This window comes from Pteropus vampyrus, unplaced genomic scaffold, assembly GCF_000151845.1.
Source record: "Pteropus vampyrus isolate Shadow unplaced genomic scaffold, Pvam_2.0 Scaffold1, whole genome shotgun sequence".
Classification (NCBI taxonomy): Eukaryota; Metazoa; Chordata; class Mammalia; order Chiroptera; family Pteropodidae; genus Pteropus; species Pteropus vampyrus.
Window position 1 is genome coordinate 8,136,735 of NW_011888782.1, and position 19,661 is coordinate 8,156,395.

At 34.6% G+C, this 19,661-nt stretch overlaps 1 protein-coding gene across 1 annotated transcript in view; it reads right to left on the bottom strand.

Annotated features, from left to right (window-relative positions):
- The window catches only part of ZNF385D (zinc finger protein 385D), a 162,329-nt gene that overhangs the window by 16,449 nt on the left and 126,219 nt on the right, over positions 1-19,661 (bottom strand). Inside the window, exon 4 of the mRNA XM_023528175.1 lies at positions 2,496-2,728. Coding sequence (XP_023383943.1) covers positions 2,496-2,728 — 233 coding nt within the window. The remainder of the gene's footprint in view (positions 1-2,495; positions 2,729-19,661) is intronic.

The following is a 19,661-nucleotide window of genomic DNA, read 5'->3' on the forward strand; positions in this document are numbered from 1 at the left end:
AACCCTACAACTACCATTCCTACTCCTGACAGGAGAGCGAGCATGATATAGAACCTCTCTACTTTACACTCAACTCATGGGTTCCTCCGTATCAGACCCTAAGGGAAAGATGCAGGATGCTGTCTGGATACAGGAAGGACTGCATTCACCTTCATCTACATTTAGAGGAAGTCCCAGATTCACTTAGCCTTCCAACACTATTGCAGTTACAAATAATGGAGCTAAATCTGGAGCTAAAAAATGGTGCACGAAGCGGGTCCTAGAACATCTAGTTGTATACCTTTTCTTTTTCCTTTGCCACCTCTATTTCTGGCACTGCTGGCTCATGCAAGTATAGGGTGAATCCTAAAATGAGTATCATGCCTGGATCCTGGAAAAAGGTCTCTGACGCTGAACGGGAAATACAGGAATAAGGAAACCCACACAGCATGTTGGAGGGAAAGGGAGTGGCTGCAGTCCCCCGACTAACTGAAAGATTGAAAGGGACACCCCTATAAAGGGATTCAAGTATGGGTAAAACCACATTTAACATTTAAACTCTCAAATGAGATGGTTATAGTAGTTCCAAGCTCTGAATAGATAACACTTTTGAGTTTTTAAAAAAATTTTTCCAAACACTATAGCTTCCCAGGTCCTGAATATATAAATAATCAGAATCCCTGGATATAGGAAAAAAAAATATATATATAAATATATATACATAAATATATATAATTACAATATATTTAAATAAATATAAATGTATTTATAACATATGAACATGTTTTATATTCATATAAAATATATGAATATATACATATATTCATATATTTTATATGAATATATGTATATATTCATATGTTTTATATTCATATAAAATATATGAATATATACATATATTTTGTAAAGCACCATGGGTGAATATGTTTTTAGAACTCCATAAATAATTCTGGCACACAAAGTAGAGATGACCACAGGATTGTAATATGAAAATTATTGACCTCATGTGATATAATCAAATAATTCCTTTTTGCTTCTTAATCAGATGTTTCTGATAAGAATTCAGGAAAGATATCCAAATTCTTGATAAATTAACTCTAGCCTCATAGGATATGGTTTGTGCCCTGCCCCCAAATAAAAGCGTTTCTTAGTCACCATGCAAAATGATCAAGAATTCTTGAGAAATAAATTGACTTCTAGCAATGTTTATGCTCTCCAATTATCTTGCATCCAGGAAGAATATATTGTAGTGATAAACACAAGACAAATCTACATGGTATAGATTCTGACAGAGCCAGACACTTTCTATGTTTTTTAGCCCCTGGACACATGACTCTCCATAACTACAACTAATGTTGCAAGCTGGAGGAAAGTATGTGCTAAAGGGGTTATTCTCCATCTGAAATTACTCCCTTAAAGCTTTGAAGTCAATACTCGAATATTACTAGGGCAGCACATTGATTGGTCAATGACTTAGTCAACATAGAGCTACAATATTAACTCAAGGTATAATTCACAAATTATTCTTTTTCTATTGTAATTGCTGAAAGAATCCTGGCAATGAATTGAGTCTTTCAGAGAAAAGCTGAACTTGGGCCAAAGAGCTGACTAAAATTTCAGGCAGGACATAAACAAACAAACAAATATACTATTATTTATATCTAGATATATATGTAGATAGATATGCCAAAGATAGATATAGATATATAATACCTTGATATAGATATATAACATATGAATGAAATAAAAATATATTGAGAAAGCATTTTATCTTGGCTTATCATATATCATGACATATTAATGTTTAGTATTTTCTGTTATAATATATTAACGTTTAGTATTTACATTAGCAAGACCTGTGTTTGAATTATGACTCGGTCAACTTAAGTCATGTGCCTTCACTGAGCCTCAATCAAACAAGAAGAATAGTATCTAGGTTGTCAGAAAGAGTAAAATATTACATGTAAAGATCATAACAAGCACTTTTTTAAGTTTAATCGTCCAGATCATATGGATTTAGCCCAAACAACATTATCTGCCATAAGAAAAAAAAAAACAAACAAAAAAACAAACAAACAAAAAAACTAATAGGGAAGTTTTAACCAAAAGTACATAGAGTTATGCAACCAAATTTTGCAACTATATTATTGGTATAACTTTAGAAAACTTCATTTAGAAGCAAATGCATGGAAGTACTTAGGAACCTACAAATCAAATAAATGCAAAAGTTATACTTTAGAATTGTATTTTACTTTATCTTCTAATGTTTAATAATGCACACACACATCCATTGATACAAACACATACACAACACAGCACAGAAGCCCTGGAAACCCTCCCTTGTCCTCATGTAAATGACACTTTGCATGTCATTTTTATTTTTTAATGGTTAATGAATTCCATGTAATAATTGCCAGTTTTCTGCCATCTCCTTGTCCCCTGATGCAAAAGATCTAATCTATTCAGAGGAAGATAATTGCAGAGCTGCTAAGACAGAAAAGAAAGTGCTGCATCTCACCACTGTTGTGTGCCTCCAGCTGCGAGGCCGAATTGACAGCAACCTTGCATAGGGAACAGTAAAGAAGCCGTTTTGCCTTTTCTTCCTCAGTCTCTGCAGAAGGACATGAGCTATTGCCAGTGGCTGACGTGGGGCTTTTTTCCACTTTAGAGGTGATCTCAGTTGTCATAACACTGCTTTTGCGAATTTCCACAGTTGTCGTTGATATTGCTGGTGTCCCTGTGGTACTGTCTGCATTCAAAACAGCACAGGAAAAAAAAAAGGAAAAACAGTGATATTATCTTTCCCTATTTGGAGATGTATCACTAACATTACATTCTGCTAATATAAGAGCAGTTATCAAGGGGGTAAATAAATATGCCCACAATGTTCTCCTGTTAACATATGGCCTTAGTAAAATAATTTTTACATTGTATTATACCTTGTAATACATATATTTCTACACAGATGGCTTTAAAAAAATAAAATAGAGAATACTTTTAAGATATTTTTATTTTTACTTATTACTTGTCTATTTTCCTTCTACATTATTTTCTATAATTATAAAAATAAGCACTGATTCTTTTGCACATACTTTACAAAAGAAAAAAAAATGGAACCCTGACAATATATTGCTTTGTCTAGATCAGCAGTTTAGAAAATCATTGCCCTATTTACGAAGAGTTGTATATTCAATACCAGGTACAAAAATTATCAATATACAAATACGAGAAATTCCAATATGGTGTATTTAGTAAATGCATGCTCTGTACCAGGCTGTGTTCTGGGAGTTTGTGACATAGTATTCAAACATCAACGGTCACTCTTTACAAGGAATTCACAGACCTGTCACATCATGTTAATGTCAAATGGTTTCAAGAGTTTGATAACCAATAAAGTGTTGATATATTATAACCCTACAACCCCCCCACCCCACTCCAAAGTTTGATCCTAAATCTGGAGTGATCAACCTCTAAAGTGAAACAATCTTCCCCTAACTTCATGTGGGTATACATAGCTCTCATTCCAAATATGCCAATTATCATGATGTCAACAAATGTTTGTATATCCAACAACGAACTGCAAATGAGCTCTATACTCATATTCTTTCTACTCTTATACTACTTACTCTGCCTCCTGGCTGGCTAGTTCTTAACCTCTTACTCAAAATATTCCCAGGCTGTCTGTCCAGCAACTGTTTCTCATTCCATATGCTGCTGTGGTCACTACCTAATGCCACATTGAAAAATGGATTGAGCAGTGACTATAAAAGACATTGGTCTGCCTGCAATGAAATGTTGTCCTCATAAACTCTTACTTCTTGTAAAGCTCATACTACCAAGAGTTGATTTCAGTTCCAGGATTCCTTTTAACTTGGATATTCTCTCTCTTTGATTCAGAATCAGAGGTGGGAATATAGGTGAGATTGATTATGGCTTCTTTCCAAAATATGGCATCAGAAACACTAGTCAATAAGAAGAGAAATGAGGTCTTGTTGGGGGTTTTTGCATAAAACAATTCATCTGGATATCATTTTCTTTACCTAACACTTCACACACTTTTTAATCACTTATTTTAGCTGCTAAGATCATCAAGTAAGCCTCCTTCGGTGTCATGAAGAATTATCCACCAATCATGTAAAAAAAAATCAGTTTCTCATGGTTAGGAAAAAATAAATAAAAATAACTGTAATACAATCTCCCCCCTCCCCGAGTTTATTTACTCCTTTGAACACTGAGAGGTCCATTTCCAGATTAGTTTTTACTTGCTTAATAAACTACCTGATTAAAGTTAAAATACCAGGTAATAGCCAGAAAATATTTCTAAGAGCCTAGATACGGCATAAAATACAATGACTGTTTTGAGATAGTATAGTAGCTGTTCATTACTCTCAACAAACCAGAAATGATTGTTTGAAAGCATATGCACATGTGTCTGTGAATAAATAACAAATAGCCAGTTAATTTGCTGAATGCTTTATATATATCATTTCATTTAACCTTCACACAAACTTGTACAAATGAAGAAATTCCAGAGTTAAAGAAATTTCCCAAGGTCACACAAGTACTATATGGTGAGCCAGGGCAAAGAGCTTCATGGAACGAAGAAATCACGGATTTTAAAAAATAAAAAAAAGGAACAAATGAACAGGACAAACAGAGACTCATGGCCATGGACAATGGACTATTGGTATCATACAGGAGAGGGGAGGGGGCAAGGGGGAAAAATAAAATGTTAAAAATAAATGAATAAATAAAATGTTTAAAAAAATAAAAAAATACAAAAAAGGAAATGATATCGTTGGCCAACACAGTGGTTCTCCATAGATAATCCCAAACACCAGTTAGTTAAAACTACTAAATTTTTCTCATGATCAGCTGTATTTGGAGTGACACCCATATATACAGAGATATTTAAACTTAGTGTGGCTACATGCTAGAGCAAGAGTGTGATACTATGGGTATTATTTCATTAAAATCTAAGTAAAGATATTCCTAGTAATACCCTACTTCTAACAAATTTTCCCCTGGATTGACCATGTTTATTTTATGTCTTGATCTAAAAATTGTACAGAGCATAGATCATAGCACTCCTAAACCAACTTTCCTATTTACAGTGAAATTCATAACAAAAGTATAGAATAAACAAAACCATGGATCTTCCAGTCTCGGTAACAGCTACATCAGTGTCTTTCCAAACACTAGAGGATAATGTACATTTATACCAAAGACTCCACAAGATTAGAGACTCCAGATTCTCCATGCCTAAGGCTTAGTAAAGTATCAACATTTTGTTGCTTGCATGAGACAGGCTTAGGGGAATTAGTATCAAAATGCTTGACTTCTGGGCTTCTACTTTGTTGCATCCTTTAGACCACATAGCTGAGCATAGATCTGTTATTATCAGTTTGCAGTAAATTTGAAAGAAATACAGTTATATTTTTCATCTTAAATTTAATATATAGATCTTGAGTCCATAAAGGTAGGACTACTACTAATTTGTAACAAGACGTGAATTTTTCATTTACTTTTTATTTATAAGTGGTGAAAGGGACTTTTTTACATGAAAAAAGTAAGGTAAATATATTTTGAGATTATGCCATATTCAAATTGAATATAAATTGAATAGAAAATTACATATAGCAAAGAGATTTTCCTTACTATGATATGTTAAATTAGCAATTATACATAATTTTTATGCACTTATTAAAATAGAATCTTAAATCAGTGATCGTGTTAAAAGCATATACACTTAATATGATGGGATAAGGATTACTCCTGCAATCTTCCTCCTCAAAACTCATAACTCTTGTCTTACCATGAGAAAAGAAAAAAAATAAACCTAAATTTAAAGGCATTCTACAAAATTCCTGACCAAGAGTCCTCAAAACTGTCAAGGTCATCAAAACAAGGAAGTCTGAGAAAGGAAGAAATATAAGAAAAGGACTGGTTCATTAGTTTTGACAAATGTACCATGATAATGTGACATGTTAACAATAAGGGAAAGTGGGTGTGGGGTATATGGGAACCCTCTATAATATTCTGGCACCTTTTCTGTAAATCTAAAACTATTCTAAAATCAAAAGTTTATTAAATTTAAGAAAAAATAGAATTATAACCAGTCAACAAATAGCATATAATTTCAGTTACTTTGTAGAATCATAGTCAGAAGCTACAGTATAGTTTTCTTAATTTTTTATTAGGAAATTTCAGTCAATTTCTCAAGGTCACATAATGCTCTGGGGGAGAAACTGGGACTTGACATTGCATCTCCCAATTCCAAATACAGGGCTTCTTATACTACATCGCATTGACTTATGTATTCAAATTTCATTCCATCAACATTTATTAAGTGGCTATTTTGTGCTAGGTTCTATATTAAGCCACTAAAGATGAGAAGGCCAACAAACATCCATCATGTACTAAAGTGGTTTATGAGACATCCCATAATGACTTGAAATAATAATAAACTTAATCTTTAATCAGTTTTGGTCATTGCTATATCCTTGCACTTATACTTGGCATGAAAAGACACTCAATAAATATTTATTGAAAAAAATGAATGAATGAATGAACAACAATTATAGGTAATGATTGTGGAGCACTTTTAAAGCATTTACAGGTATTAACACATTCAATCTTCATAAAAACCTTAGAGGGCATACCATTTTCATCTCCATCTTATAGAATAAATTGAAGTATGGAGAGATTTGGGAACTTGCCCCATGCCAGAGCTGCCAGCTGTAGCTCAATAATTTAAACTCAGTCTGGCTCAGAAGCACATGCTCTTCATTTATTTTTTAATGCTAAATTTTTTATTTTTTCATAAAAGTATTGACTATGTCCCCTTCAGTCAATGAAAGTTGGTCATTATTTATTATGCATGTTTGAAAATCACATCCTAAAAATCCGACTTTAAAAGAAACTAGGCAAGGTCCAAACTAGAGTTGACTATGTATGTCCAATCATGCATTTATGCTAAAGTATTAAGTTGTTGGAATCCAACTTAATACTTTAGCATAAATGCATGATTGGACATACATAAGAAAAACCTACAGCTCTCAAATAACCTCTTGTGCAAAACGGTAAGTAAACCACAGGCCTTCCTTATTGCACCTTTTTCTTTCTTCCTTTTTTTTTTTAAGATTAGAAACTAGAATAATTTGCTTTTCTTAATGTTTCCCCAAGGCAGATTCAGATTTATTTGCACTATTCAACCAATGACCCCCTAGGAACAATATATGTGAGAGGGAGCTAAAAATAATAGTGGTTCAGTGGGAAGAGAAAGGTTTGAGATGATTTGGGTTTGCATTTCTGTGCCATTTCTGTGCTACTGCCAGTGTCTAGTAGCAAATATTCATTATTGCAACTGTCACGATTTGGCTTTGGCATCAAAACAGGCTGTTTATACTTTGCAAATGGGGCTTTAGTTGAGAATGAAAGGAAACTTGACAGTATTCAGAGTGGTCCATTTGTGGTTCTCATTCTTGTCTAAAAACACTGTAAATTCTTCTTAAAAAATCCACAAAGCAAGAAGATTCCACAAAATACTAACATTGTGAATTGCAAATAATAAAATATAGCAGCCAAGTGACGTGGTCTGGGTAAGAAATTTATTCTCTCAGTTACAAACCTCATAACCCAAGTGGGAGACCCAGAGTTGTATTATTTAAGTTTTCTCCTAGGTAACAGGAATTAATATTATGACCCAAAGATGCTCATCATATTTCCTGTAGACTGAAGACTCAGAATTATATACTATTTATTTTCTTCTTTCCTGTGTGGATTTAAGTCTCACCGAGGCTTGCTACCAAGTGTGCAGAACAGCTGCTTCCTTAACTATGCTGACATTCTGAGGCTTCATGACACAAAAACCCCACAAGTTTTTAAAAATTATTTCTGGTGCTTTCTTTCCTATGGATTTTATTTAATTTAACCAACATTTATTAAGCATATTATGATGCTCTTAGACCCAAGCAGAAATAGTCCCTGCATTGGGCTCTGGACTTTTGAAGGCCCTACATATCACAAGCCACTGAAAGAAAAGTCTACTTTGTGTCTTTTGATCTCATGAAAAAGTTTTTAGAGAGTTTAATAACCAATTGAGCAAATGGGGATTATAGGAAAGAAATGTAAGAGCTGAACTGGGTGCCCCAAAGGTCAGAGTATAGAGTATGAATGTTCACAAGTTTGAGTGTGTTTGTGTGCGTATGTGTGTCTCTGTGTGTGTATATGCCTGTGTGTGTGCATGTGTGGCTATGTATGTTGAGAGGTAGGAGATCACAGCCTCTATATGGAAATCCAAGAAGGAGGTTGGTTTGTTCAAACTTGGCTACCTCAAATCACCAAAACGTATGGTTGCAGAAACCCTTAGAAGATGGTAGTGATCAAGACCAGATCAAAGAAGGCTTGACTTGGGCCAAGCAACTGAGAGTGGAGCTAATGTGAAGGAGGAGGGGGCAGGAGAATCAGGCCAGAAAGAAGGAAGATCAGAGGTTCCTGAAGCACAGAGGGCTTAACAGGAATTGGTTGGCCAACCATAGCTGATATCTTCAAACCTGACACCTCCGAAATGTCCTTGACCTCCAAATGGACCTCTCTGGTTTGAACTGAGATTTCACCAAGTAAAAGAAGGTATAAAACTAGGCCATACTCTCTCTCTCTCTTACGCATGCGCGCGCGCGCGCACACACACACACACACACACACACACACACACACACACACACACACACACGCACGCACACGTGCACACACACACACGCACACACACAGCAACAGGAAAAGGCAGAAGATATAAATGACTGAAACAGTGCAATTCACAGTATAAGCAGACAAAATCCTTCCCCTCCCCTCAATATTTACTCCTTCCGCTCTGCTTCATTGGTATAGACAGTACTTCAAACCGCCTGGAAATTTTGAATCCGCAAAGTGAGGTTGGGGAGAAAGAACACCTCCCCCAGCAGGTTACCTGATTTGGGTGGGTTCAGTCACCACCCAAACGTCCTGACTTTGGGAACAGCTTCCACCTTGTCCCTGAAGATTTGTATCACCACTTGGTAGGACTCAGGGCTGACTCGGGTGAGTGGATTCCTTATTCTCCAGATCAAAAAGGCACTCCGAGGCTGTGGGGCTACTAGGTGAAACTTGAGGTATAATTTGTAAATATTTAGCCTTATGGCATATGGTCTCGATTTGTATTTTTGTCTTGGCTCTGAAACCTTTGGGGTGGGCCTGATTGAACTCTCATGTGTCAGATCCTGTATTATAAACTGGAGAGCACAGTGCTCCACAAAAAAGGGGTAGTTCATTATATCACTCTAGTCAGTTCCTGTCATTTTAGACATATGGGTCCAATTTTACCAGATGTTTTGATTATTATTTTGATAAAAGCCAAAAGTTTTATATAAAATTTCCAAATTTGAAGTTTCAGAAACTCTGTGTGTGTGTGTGTGTGTGTGTGTGTGTGTGTGTGTGTGAGAGAGAGAGAGAGAGAGAGAGAGAGAGAGAGAGAGAGAGAGACAGAGACAGAGACAGAGAGAGAGAAAGAAATCCTGTGTGGGCCCCAAATCTCTGTTTTTTTTTTTTTTTTTTTTATGAGAGCTGCCAGTTTTGAAAGGTGCTCTAGGGACTCTGTACCTGAGCTCCAAACACTGATCATTTCCACAATGGTTCAGGTCACGTGACCCGACTTAAGCTCTCCCTCAGAAGGCAAGGTCTCTTTTTTAAGGAGAAATACACTGATTTCAGCTAGTCTTATTTTTTCTCTTCGCCAAATAATTTGCCCTTGTTCCTTTCTTTCAAGTCCACAGAAAGCACTCATTCTAGTGTAGAAGCCTTGGCATCTCTTGTTAGCCACCTGGAAGGGTTCATAACGTAATATTCCAGGGATGTTCTTGGTTGACGACAGTCACTTCAGCAATCTCTAATGTCTTATCATGTTAAAGCCCTACTTTCTGAAAGTCTATGGGGATTATATTCTCTACTTCTATAGTATATACAACTATACTCCATAACACAACCAGAACAGGGCTTGCTCGTTATTTGATAATTGATAAACATAGAGCCTACTATCAACACATTTGTTGTTAGGCATTTGCTTTTCTTCAGAAAGTCGAGGTTACATCCCCACGAGGTGCTAGACTGAAAACTGGCACAGCAGTATAAATAGCAATCTCTGACCTGCTAACCTAAGTTTTCATCCTTAATCATTTTCCCCTTAGAATTTTTAAAACTTTTTTCACTCGTTTTTTTTTTTTTTTTTCCTCTGCTCTTTTGGCTCTCACAACATCCAACAAAGATAAGGCCAAAAAGTTGAAAACTTTTGTGAATCAGAAATAACGCTGTTACTGTAAACCAGTGGTTTCCAAACTTTCATATCCATCACAACCACTTGGGGGAGGGGGATTGATAAAACACAGACTGTTGATTCCCACCCAGCATTTATGATTCCTAGGTCTGCACTGGGGTCTGAATATCTGCAAGTCCAACAAGTACCCAGGTGATGCTGCTGCTGGGGCTGGTCTGAGGACAACACTTTAACAGCCACCACTGACAGATCTGCCAATTAGTTTCTGCTTTAGCTTAACTGGTCTCATCTTTAGAGCTGTAATGTCACCTAAACAGAAAGTCATGAAAGTCAAAAAGGGAAATGAGGGATCGATCGGGTGGTTACTGTCCTGTTTTGCCTGTGACTAAGGTTGTTCCCGAGACATGGAACTTCCAGTACTAAAACGGGGCACATTTCCAGCAAGCCAGGACAAGTAGATCACTCTAAGGGGAAATTTGGAATAAATTATGAAACAACTCTTTAAAAAACATTTTAAATACTACCTAAGCAAGCAATGAATATTTCCATTGTACAGTACATTTTTTAGAGATATATGTAACGAAAAATGAGGGAGGATAGAGAAACATTCAGATCCTTGAAGTAGAAAGAAATAAGTAAGGAGCTTCCTTACCCTCCCATTGAGCAGTGAAACCAGGGATTCTTTTGTAAGAATATAGTCTTCTCTCCCTAAATTAGAGTTTATGTTTCCAAGGAAATTTGTTTCCTATGTTGCTCACAGAATGTCTGTACATCCCTTCCAAGCATGAATTAATTCAAAGCAATTCAATTCAAAACTAAGTTAATCAGAAAGTAAGACTGCTAGGCCTTGAGAGTTAATTGAGTAGGTCTGGCCACTGGACATACGCGGAATAAGCACTAACTTGTTTTGTTAGAATGTGCGAACTTTCTGATAAATAGTACGAAAAAGACAGAAAGGGGAAGACAAAAGAAATTTTATTTCAAAGCTATTTTAAGTGACTTGGATGCCACTAGATTAGGAAATGACCTTTTTAGGGTTCTAATGGAAAGGTGCTTCCCCACCCCCCCTCAGAAAGGCAGAAGAAAAAGTCTTTTCAAATCTATAAATGATAGTTCTCCTGTTCCAAGAACTTTCAGAGGGAAAAAGTGTTGCATGCCACAGTAACAGCTGCCGTTTCATTAATGAGAAGACCTATGTTTTAAAAAATCAGATTTGAAATCTGGGGAAAAGTCCAGGCATGGTTTTTCAGTGAAAACCTCTGGTAGTGTATCTGTTTACAGCAACAGTCTTCTTTAGCCACATGCTTTAGCTTAAAAGTAAGGGTTTGCCTTGTGTCTTTAACTTCCATGATATCTAACTACTAAGGTTTATGACATCATAAATCATGAATCTTGAATTCTTTTACTAATTAAAATCGAACACAAAGTGAGGGAGAGTGTGCCTTCTGACAAATGAATTCAGAAAGTGTAGAAAACTGAGAATGTGGAGAAAGTCACACCAAGCCATTTAGGACACAAATCCTTGCTGTAGAATGCCGCTGGACAGCCCATATAACAAAAAGGAAGTGACAATTGTCAGCTCTTCAAATTTTTTTGTACCTTAGAGCTGTCTTGAAGATAAGAAAACAAACTCTCATAATGGATGGCACAATGATAAAATATTTAGCGTGGATATAATTTAGAACACTGTTTCATGTGGTCTCAGGCATTTTATTGTATGTGTAAGAGTTACTTAACAGTTTTCATTACAATGTAAGTGTCTCATAGATAACTATGCAGAAAACATTTAAATCACCAGAAAGATACCATGATGTAACTGATATGTACTTGTCACACTCAGACATCTAGATTAAAAACTTATTTTTCAAATTTTAGGGCACCAGTTTTTAGGACTTAAGTGCCACTGGACAAATTTTGGGAAATGGTTGGCAAAAATGAGAGAAATACAGAAGAAGAGAGGGCTTTTAAAATAATTGAGAAAACATTCATCTCTATATATGTGTATATATATATATATATACACACACACACACACACACACACACACACACATATATATATATATTTTTAAATGACAACATTTCAACAACTGCTAAGCATTCCATTTAAACTATAAACTGTGTTGTCTCAAGAACCAAACTACCGTTCATTTCACTTCAAACAGCAATTTATTATGATTTTCCTTTCGGCAGAACAGAGTACAGAAGGAAGTTATCACATAATGCAATCACTTTTTGGTAGAATTTTTATCCTCAAAGTAGCTGTTTCCATGTAATGTTAATGTACCTCAGCCAAGATTTTTAAGACTTGGAGGACACATAAAAATTAGGAAAAATGTACACATCGAAGTAGAACAGGAAAAATCAAAATTCTACTCATTATTTACTGAAAGGTTGGCTGCTGAAAAATTAACAGAACTGCTTGGAGACTAATAAAATTTTGGAGCAAATGCCTCTCAGTGAAGCTGACAGACCTATCTCTAAAATGGTAAGTAAGATTCCCTTTTAATCTGCAGAAACCATACAAAACAGATGATCATGAAATTCCAGATATAAAATTCTCTCTCCTATTATTTCCATAAACTATCACACTGTTCCAGAAACTCTAAGCTACAAAGACTGCCCTTTGCACAAAAATCCTCCATACCATGTTTTCTTTTTGTTTTTGAGAATACATTTAGTATAATCGTATCATCATTTCTCTAAAACACTAACTGAAACACTAAAAAAATTATGTCAATCACTCTTTTGTCTAAATGATGCAGAATAATCATTTTGGTTTTCCTTAGCTCTCAATTAAGAGACTAGTTATTTCAGTATAATTTAAACAGCTTTAAATCCACTTACTTATTTTGAGTATATATGCAGGAAAAAAAAAAGAGTTCTTCTTGGTTAGCTCTATCAACCAATATTTAACTTAATACTTTAAGATATATTTTAAAGGAAGACCTATGTTAAAGGCTATGCCACCTGAGAATTAATTTCAAAATAAATTTGTATTATCTCTGATAGTTAGTACTGGTCATTCTGATCCTGTAGAATGCTAAATATTTTTATAGCTATAAAAGGATAGAAATCTAGTCCCATGCAACCCGACTTCTAAAAAATGATAGCACTTCTGTTCCATTTCACCATTTGGGATCTATTTCATGAGTCAAATCTGAATACTATATTAGAGACATTCTAATATAGTTCTGAAATTTCATCGTTAATTTAGATAAACTAATTTTAAAATATAATTCTTAGTCAAGTCTTAGAAAATAATCATTATTTTATTTAGGATACATATTTGTATAGCTGTTTTAATTATCATTATTTCTACTTTTAACCAAAAGCAAACTGTAAAGTTAAAATTAAAAGCCAGCACTTTGAGTAAACCACTTTGCTTTATAGATCACATTAAAAAATTAATTTTCTTAGTATAGATTTGTGTATCCTGTTTTCTCTAAACCTGTTTTAAATCAACATTAGATTCTTTTGATGATGTTTCTCCAGAAATGGAAAAGCTTCACTGCAATGTGTGACTAGTTTTGTTCACATCCTTTCTGGCAGCCTCCTCTAGCTCAGGGAGGAAGCCAAGCCAAGAGTGCTAGCAATCCAGGGCTGGATGTGTAGAGTGAAAAGTCTGAGTGGATAGGGAGTGTGCAAGGCAGACCACATCTGAGCCTGGCACTTGAAAAGCTGTTGCCAAGGAGTCAAGATCACAGCCAGGTCATGACAGCCAATTCACCCAGCTGCGGGGAGAAGTCAGAGCCAGAAGGCAACTGGGTGAGAAGAAACAGCCCTGGGGTATTTGAGGACGTGGCTTAAGACCATGGTAGGGAGACAAAGTAGTGACCATGTCAGATTATTTTTAGCATGAAGGCCTTACCTTTTAGACAGCCTTGTCATGGTTTTATTGAGAAAAGAGTACTCGTGGCCACTGCCTGAACCTCCCAAAGAAGGGGAGAAGAGGCAAAGCAAGAGATGGTAACTGTGTGTTTAGAGACTTCAGGCTTTATGACCCTGGATCACACTACAGGCAACTGGGATGAACAGGCAGGCAAGGCAAGTACAGGGCTAGGGTTCAAGCTCCTTTCTTTCCTGCTCTTTGGCTCAACTCATCTATTCTCTACCTCAACAAAAACAAAATAATATAAACAAACAAATAAACAGACACACAAATATATGTATTTCTCCCTTTGAGATTTCAATTTGCACCTATAAGCGGCCCTTCACTGAGGATATTTCTAGAGACAGCAAATAAAAACTTTCCAGATTGGCTTGGGGGAGGGAAAAATGACCAAGAATTGGGCAAGTCAGCTAACAGGGTTGAACTGTATGATCTATTTCAGTGATATCATCTTTCCTTAGAAGTTCCTCCAGAGAACATTGATGCTTAGGCCTAGCTTTATAAAAATACAATGCTTTTTAAAAGCAAAATTGAATTCAAAGCAAAAATAAATCCACCTAGAAAATTTAAGGGCACAGATAATTCTAAGTGTTGGGGGAATTCTTGAAAACTGCTTAGACATTGAAAAAATAATATATTTTATTTTCACACATTTTTATTTTCCCTCGATATTTATCTTTATATTTATCTTTAGTGCTGCAATGCCATAATTGTAGTGGTCATTTGCTTTTACGTAGCACTTCAGCAAAATTCCATTGTAACTTAACCTTCAGAATACAGTTCCAAAGCCAATAAAAGTCTGTTCTCTGCTGACTTGTCAGTCTGGGTTAATACATATTTCCTCAGATTGAAAGTTTAATTAAGTTGAATAGATGTGAATGAGATAGAAATTATTTGTATTTGCTTATTCTTTCTTTTTCTCCCAAGAGAGAACTAGAAAGAAAAAAAAAACAAGAGCTAAGAGTTAGGGAGATGTGTGTCTTATTTGCCTTTCTAAATTACAGATATTATAGGAAGAAAGCTTTTGTGAGCTTCTCCTCTTAAAGGGTATTTTTATCAGTCAGCCCAGATGGATCAACGTAATGAACTAATCAATAAGATTTGGATGAAATTCTTCTCTTGCAATCTTTGAAGGTCCCATCATCACAGATGCTCTATTTCTGTTGAGGGATCTATCTGTTAAGATTTCCGAGATGCTAACGCAAAAGGTGCCACCAGATATGATGTGTATATCACTGAAACACACAAATGAATGGTAAATGCCAAAGAAGTCTATAGCTGATTTTGCAAGATATATATTATACAATATATTCAAAATAATAGATGATGTATCACTCAAAATGAGAGAAAGACTGCTTTTTCAACTATTTTTCTATCTCATTATTTTTTGTTATTTAAAATTTTGCATGATATAGAGTAGCTCTCTCTAGTTAGTCCAACAACCCAGTTACTGTCTAGTTTTAAAGGTCCTTAATTCTAAATGTCATTACTGTTACATGAATCAGCTACTGGCTTTAACAGTGCATTCCTTTTAAAAGTAAACCTAAAAAATTAGAAAATTAAACGAATGTGTAACAAATTTAAAATACGCAAGTAACAGCAATGCCCAACATTTGTTTAGTCCCTGTTAGTTTTCAGATAATCTTTTTAGATATTTCTCTTTTTTATCTTCATAACAATACAGTGAAATAGGCATTAGAGTTCTTATTTTATAAAAGCGATATAAAGTCATTGATATAAAGTCACTGGCTAGCACCATGTAGCTGTTAGAAAAGCCATTGTCAGTACCAAGATTTTTCTTAGGATTTATTGTTTCCACCTGGTAGAAAACATTTAATCATCAAGACCTAAGTGTAAAAAAGGTTACATAATATCAATAGGATACTGCAAAACTATACAGTAATTTTTATTTCTCCAAAAATATTATTGCTAAGACAATGTATATGACTAGAATACATTATATATGTAGTTTTGAACTAATTTTATAGTACTTAGGATAAATATATATGGATTAAACATTTTTGTGTAGTAATATTACTTAAATTTAATGAACCGCATATGGATTAAACATTTTTGTGTAGTAATATTATTTAAATTTAATGAACCGCATCAGATTTTTAATACCTACTTATATTTACTAAAATTTCTAGCCATACTTTTAGAAATCGCAATCATTTAAAACAAAGACAAAGGTATTCTTTTAAAATAGGGGTTATATCTCATCACTCTTTTCCTCAAACTACCACAATGCTGCCCTATTTTGCCCTAAGTAAAAGCTAATGTCCAACTGAAAGCTCTCCTCCTTAGATCAGCAACAAGATGAAGATGTCTCTCTCATCACTGTTATTCAACATTGTACTGGAAGTTTTAGCCAGGACTATTAAACAAGAAACAAAAGCTATCCAGATTGGAAAAGAAGAAGTAAAACTTTCTCTAGTCACAGATGACATAATATTATATATAGAAAACCCTAAAGAATCTAAAAAAAAAAAAAAAAAAATAGAGCTAATAGACAACTTCAGCCAAGTTGCAGAATACAGGATCAATGTACAAAAATCAATTACATTTCTATACGCTAACAATGAGCAATCGAAAAATGGAATTAAGAAAACAATTTTATTTACCATAGCATGAGAAAGAATAAAATAGTTAGGAATATATGTAATCAATGAAGTGGAAGATTATACACTGAAAACTCTAAAACATTGATGAAGAAAATTTTAAAACACCCAAATAAATGGAAAGACATTGCTTACTCATGGATTAAAAGACAGTGTTATTAAGATGGTAATACTTCCTGAAGTGATCTACAGATTAAGTGCAAAATCGATCAAATTCTCTATGAACTTTTTGTAGATATAAGCAAGCTGACCTAAAGTTAATAAAGAAATGGAGGGATCCCTAATAGCCAAACAACATTGAAAGAGAAAAATAACACCGACTTATTCACACTACCTGATTTCAAAACTTATTAAAAAGCTACAGTAATCAAAACAGTGTGGCATAAGGCTAGACAGACATATAGATCAATGGAATAAAACTGAGAGTCCAGAAATTAACCTATACATCCATAGCTAGCTGATTTTTGACAAAAGTGACAACACAATTCAGTGGAGAAAGAATAGTCTCTTCAACAAATGATGGTGAAAAAAGTTGACATCCAGAGCAAGAGAATAAAGCTAGAGACCTGTCTCGTATCATATGCCTCTCAAAATAAATCAACAATCTATACGTAAGAGCTAAATTATAAAACTCTTAAAAGGAAACAGTTGAAAATATGTGATCCTGGATTAAGCAATGGTTTCTTAAAAATGATATTAAAAGCACAGGAACAAAGAAAAAAAGAAGTTTAACTTCAAAATTAAAAACTCCTGGGTGTCAAAAAAGTGATAAAAAATCTACAGAATGGGAGATATTTGCAAATCATAAAGCTGCTAGTGTTTAGAAAATAAAAATAACTCTTACAGCTCAACAATAAAAAGATGAACAACCCAATTAAAAACTGGACAGAATATCAGAATAGACATTTCTCCAAATAAGATATACAAATGGCCAATAAATACAGGAGAGACGTTCAACATCATTAGTCATTAGAGAAATGCAGATCAAAACCACAATGAGATACCATTTCACACTCACTAGGATAGCTGAAATAATGGTGGGGGAGAGGGCGGGAATAAAATATCAAGTATTAGCAAAGATGTGTAGAAACTAGAATCTTCATAAATTGCTAGTTGAGATAAGATATGATGCAGTGGCTGTTGAAAAGTTTGGTAGTTTCTCAAAAGATTAAATATAGAGTCAACATACAACTCAGCAATTACACTTCTAAGTATACACACAAGACAAATGCAATATTTTCTAACACAAACTTGTAAATGAATGCTCATAACAGCACTTCATAATTGTCAAAAAAAAAAAAAGAAAAGAAAGAAAGAAATCCAAATGTCTATCAACTAATAAATAGGTATACGAATGTGGTATGTCCATAAATGAAATATTATCAAGCCACATAAAGAAATGAAGTATCAATATATGTTATAAAGCAGATGAATCTTGAAAGCGTTATGCTAAGTGAAAGAAGTCAGTCACAAAAGACCGCATGATTCCATTTACCAGAATAGCCAAATCCATAGAGATAGAAAGTATATTAGTGGTTGCCAGAGAATGAGGGAAAAGGAAATTAGGAAGTATAGGGTTTTTTTTCCCGGTAGTGATGGAAATATTCTGGAATTAGGTAGTGTATTGGTTTTATGACACTGGGAATATACTAAAACCCTCTAATTGTATACTTTAAAATGGTTAAAATAGTGGATTATGTTATGTAAATTTTATTTCTATAATTTTGTTTTGTTTTTAAAACCGATGTCCTTGTGATGGCCAGAGGCCCTATGTGGTCTGGTCCTCCATTATCTATCTGGCTTTACCTTTTCCTACCTTCCCTTTATTCTATCTGTAACAATCACACTGCACTGGATTTTTTGCTCTTCTTCAAGCATTCCAAGGATACTCTCACCTTAGAAACTGTGAGTTTGCTATTTCATCTATCCAGAATACTCTTCCTCAGAGAGTCAGATTACTCATCCCCCTCCCCATTTTTAAATCTGTATCATTTTCCCAGTGAGGCTTTACCTTATCTTGGATAAAATCGTATCCCTCCAGCTATGCCTGTAATTCCCCTTTCTCTATCCTGCTTTCTTTTACTCCTCAGAATTTATCACATTAAAATATGCTATGAAATATATAACAATCTAAGTGTTGTTTATTATCAGTCTCCCTCCAGTGGAATGCAAACTCTACAAGGGTAGGGGTTTTTATTTGTTTTGTTCTCTGGTGATCTTTAGTATCTAATACTGTATCTGAAACATAATAGATTCTCAATAAATATTTCTTCAGTAAATGAATGAATAAATGGAAAAAAACAACCTAGGAAATGAAATGACACTTGGAAAGGAAGAATGGATAATAATAGAGAAAGGCAGAGAAAGGCCCAACATCTGTGTGTGATTGCATTATGTGAAAATTATTTCTTATCTCTAAAATTTCTGCCTTCTTCAAGTGTGATTAGGTGATTTAAGAAAGGTAGTTATGATTTTTTTAAAAGTGAGGAACCTTGTTACATGATTTCTGAAGTCCTTCCCAGCTCTAAAATAATATGATGCTCTGAAAAACAGGATGATTATAAAAACTCATCTGTAAGATACAGTTTCTAAAAAAAGTGATTATTAAGTTAACTTGAGAATTATACACAGATAATTTCTTCACTACCCCTTCCATTACAAAAGGCTAATTGCTAAATTGGATAGGGCATATGTGGAAAATTATTTTCTGCATTTGGGGAGTTAGGTCAGGAATCATATCAAGGAATTATTGCCATGCTTTTTCTCCTCCTCTCCCCAATTATGCTAGGTCAGGAAGAAAGAGATCATATAGTCCAGAAAACAGTTTCTGAAACTCTTGGAGGAAAAAAAAAAAAAAAAACTTT